The 3,552-nt window shown below is 36.4% G+C and overlaps 1 protein-coding gene across 5 annotated transcripts in view; it reads right to left on the reverse strand.

Moving 5' to 3' along the window:
- LOC103129314 (cell cycle checkpoint protein RAD17-like) overlaps nucleotides 1-2,550 on the reverse strand; it is a 12,839-nt gene extending 10,289 nt beyond the window's left edge. For 3 of the 5 annotated variants that reach the window (XM_007540358.2, XM_007540356.2, XM_016664974.1), the window contains exons 1-5: nucleotides 2,241-2,550; nucleotides 2,056-2,170; nucleotides 1,721-1,903; nucleotides 939-1,042; nucleotides 690-836 (exon numbers count right to left, since the gene is read on the reverse strand). In XM_007540358.2, the coding sequence (XP_007540420.1) occupies nucleotides 690-836; nucleotides 939-1,042; nucleotides 1,721-1,903; nucleotides 2,056-2,170; nucleotides 2,241-2,285 (594 nt within the window). In that variant the 5' untranslated portion in view covers nucleotides 2,286-2,550. The remainder of the gene's footprint in view (nucleotides 1-689; nucleotides 837-938; nucleotides 1,043-1,720; nucleotides 1,904-2,055; nucleotides 2,171-2,240) is intronic. The other 2 variants (XM_016664975.1, XM_016664976.1) reach the window with 2 other exon arrangements.
- Between the last annotated feature and the right edge of the window lie 1,002 nt (nucleotides 2,551-3,552).

A 3,552-nucleotide genomic window follows, 5' to 3' on the forward strand; every position in this document is an offset into this window, starting at 1 on the left:
CAGGATGTTATTCAAATGTCATAAATTCACATGTCCACTACAGAAAATGTACTGAACACTGCGTGCTGAAACCACAAAGGGTGAGGAAGATGGCTGATTAGATCTAATTCCTCAGAATTCCTTGCACTGGAGACACCACTGCTGGAAACATGACTGCTTAACTCCCCTACCCTTGCAATAAAATTCAGAGCTGATCAGTTAAGAACTGATCGCCACTCCAAAAGACCTGAATCCCAAAGTCTTGTCTTTTGAGTAAGCCTCGAACAGAGACATAGCTTAGAGCATTTCCTTCAAACCTGCTGGCCAGGAAAAATAACTATGACCATGTAAAATTTCAGGTTTTTTTTTAAAATAAAATTTGCAACAATTTCTACATTTCTGTTTTTTTCTGCCAAGATGGAATGCTGAGAATACATCCATGAGAAATAACTTTCTGGATTTTAGCAAATGGCTGCAATGAAACAAAGAGTGAAAAATTTAAAAGGGCCTGAATACTTTCCATACCCACTGCATAAGTTAGGATAGCTTCATTCTACACTTTTTCAATCAAAACACCATTTTTTTTACATGTCTTAGTGAATGCAGTTGGAGTGTTGACTGTGTATACGTCTACCTCTATATATTTAGCTTCATGTTTTTTATATTCTATCAATCTGTCATTAGTTTATACTATCTATTTAAGGACTAACCATCCAATTTCCTGCGAGAAGATCTGCATCAGACAGGTACTCGCTAGCTCTGTCCACATCTTCTATGTCAGAGAAGAAGTCCAGATAATTCTGATGGAGGCATAAGCTGAAAAACTCTCCAGAAGTTTCTGAACGCTCAACCACCAACTGAATACAAAGATAAACAAAAAAAAAATCTAAATGAACAGAAGAACACCCAGATTATTGTCAAATTAAATAAAGTTGGGGGGTGGGGGGGGAACAACTTACTTCGGGCTGCACGAGCAATACTTCTCTACGATGTTGCAAAAGGTGAAATGGCAAAACAAGTCCAGAGGCACCTTTACTTTCATTTGGACAGTCACCATTTCCACCTGTTGGTCACATCATTGACACATCATTTGACTTAAACAGACTGTACCATAATAGTTATACTCTTACAATTCAGATTCATCTGTAGACCACTCTACAATGTTATTCACATAAATTCAAAAATACTTTATTAATCCCAAAGGGATATTAAATGTTGTTGTAATTCATATTATTAAACATTTAAAGAGTTAATGTAGATACTGATGCTGTGAACAGGGAGAATCTCTTGTATTACAGTGAAACTGAAGAAGCCTCTGACTGAAAACACATATAACTTGATAAAAGGTCACATAAAGGTCATCGTAGGTCTTCCTGCTTATGACATAGCATTTGGGTATTAAAACTACCAAATTTATCATTTTGCATAACATAAAATCAATAAAATGAAAAAAAAACCCTCTAAATTGTATCTTTTTGTCTACAGCTGGAGGAATTTTATTGATAATAAACCTATCAATGAAAAATTGTATCCAACTGTGTAAATAATTATCAGTGAAAGTAGAGTTGTACAAATAAGAATGATCTTATTCTTATTTTTTATTCTGTACATAGTTCACACACTCTATACCCTGCACCACCACTGTGTTCCAAACCAGTGATAGTTTAATACCAAAGCTGCCCAATCAGTACACAATAATTCTGGTGCCAAATGTTCAAGCCATTTTATAGCTGGTACTCACGTTTGCAGTGCAGAATCTTTCCCAGTGCCCTAAACAAGAAGAAAGAAACATCTTTCCCACCAATAGGCTGATGCTCTTCTTGCTCCTTAGCTGACTTTGCTTGTTTCCCCTTCTTTTTTGATAGAGCAGCAGCTCTTTCCAATGATATTGTAGGTGGTTTCTTCAATGTACACAATCCTTTTTCTGACAAATTTTCAAAAACATTAGAAAGATAATGTAAGTTGACCTGCCCTGAAAAGCACAAATATCCATTTGCAATATAATTGATTTTAAATTTGTACAACTGCATTTTTGACCCCTTAAGTGTCATGGAGTGGAATGTGGCATAACTTTACCCAGTAGACAGCAAAACTGTAGGCTATTAATAGCACTTCGGATATCTCCAGAAGATCCTGAACAAAGCATTTCCAGTTCTGCCTTGTCAGGAACATACAAACTCTTATGATTCTGCTGAAATTGAAAATATTAAATTAGGCAGATAATACAAGAAAAAAACTTACTTTTGCAGACTTTATCTCACCTTTTCTGCCTCCATGTGTACAATGTTTTTCAGAACCTTCATCATTGTTGTTGCAGGAACAGGATTAAAACTGAAGTGAATGATATAATATAATGTTACTGTGAATCTAGTATGATAGTAATCAAATATTCTACATTTAAATTAAACTTCCACAAATGTACTTTGTTTCTACTAGCTGGAGTAAAAGAACAAAAGTACAATATCACCACCATTTAAACTGATGTAGCACATCACCTATATTTTTTTTTGCAATATTGGTTAAATAATTCACTAATTATAAAATAATATTAAAAGTAGGCATTTATTCCATTTAAATGTTTAGTTTATTAATGAAACATTCATCTATCCATCCAATTACAAAAATGAACATTTTTTGGGGGGCCAGCTCGAGTCACTGAACCCTGTTTTGTTGTGGACGTTGACTTACATGCTGGATCCAGATAACTGACTGAAACAAACACTCCATTCAAATGACTACAAGATTTAAGTCAATATGTGAGAAATATTCACATAAAATCGGATTTTATAGAACATTCAGTTTCTCCTTTAAAAGCATCAAACCCCTAAAATATGTTTGAATGCAGCATCTTTTCAATCCAATTGAAAAACCCTTCATTAGTCCCAAAAGGAAAATGTTGTAACTCAAACTATCCCAGGTTCTTCAGAGTTGTTGTATGTGCTGGTAACTGTGAGCAGGAAGGACTACAAGTATGTCTGCATTACAACAAATCTGAAGAAGCCTTTGACTGAGGACACTCTGTTGTAAAGCAGTCTGATGAAGAGGACGCTCAGGATTTTTCATACTTTTCTTGGTTTTTTTGAACAATCATCGATTTGCACCATCATCCCCAGTGGTTCTACAGTGGGTCTCAGAACAGAATCAGCTTTCTTTATCCTGTTTGTTAGTAGAAAACCAGTCTGTCTCACACTCTGCTCTTTGCAGGGCAGAGTTTGAGATGAAGAAAAAAAAAACTTGACACTTAAGCACATATAAACACATATAGACAAAACAAGGAGGTGTGATGTGAATATGGGTCTCATGTGAGTTATGCGTGTGTCAGACCAAGAGCCCTAAGTGAAGCATGCGATTGTTCGTGATTGTGAGTATGATCCCAAAGTTCACCAGCTGCTTTTATCAGTTCAGGGCCACAGATGTCCTCAGGGAGGGGAGGGGCAGCAGAACAGAGCCTTATTTAGACATAACAGGGGAGGATAGCTGGCCAGCCAAGGCCAGCCCGGGCAGCCAGATTCCGATAGCAATAATTTGTTTAGGTCAGGCTGACATCAGTTTACTGCCTTCCTTGAAAGTCTC

This window comes from Poecilia formosa, unplaced genomic scaffold (genome assembly GCF_000485575.1).
Source record: "Poecilia formosa unplaced genomic scaffold, Poecilia_formosa-5.1.2 Scaffold535, whole genome shotgun sequence".
NCBI classification, from domain to species: domain Eukaryota; kingdom Metazoa; phylum Chordata; class Actinopteri; order Cyprinodontiformes; family Poeciliidae; genus Poecilia; species Poecilia formosa.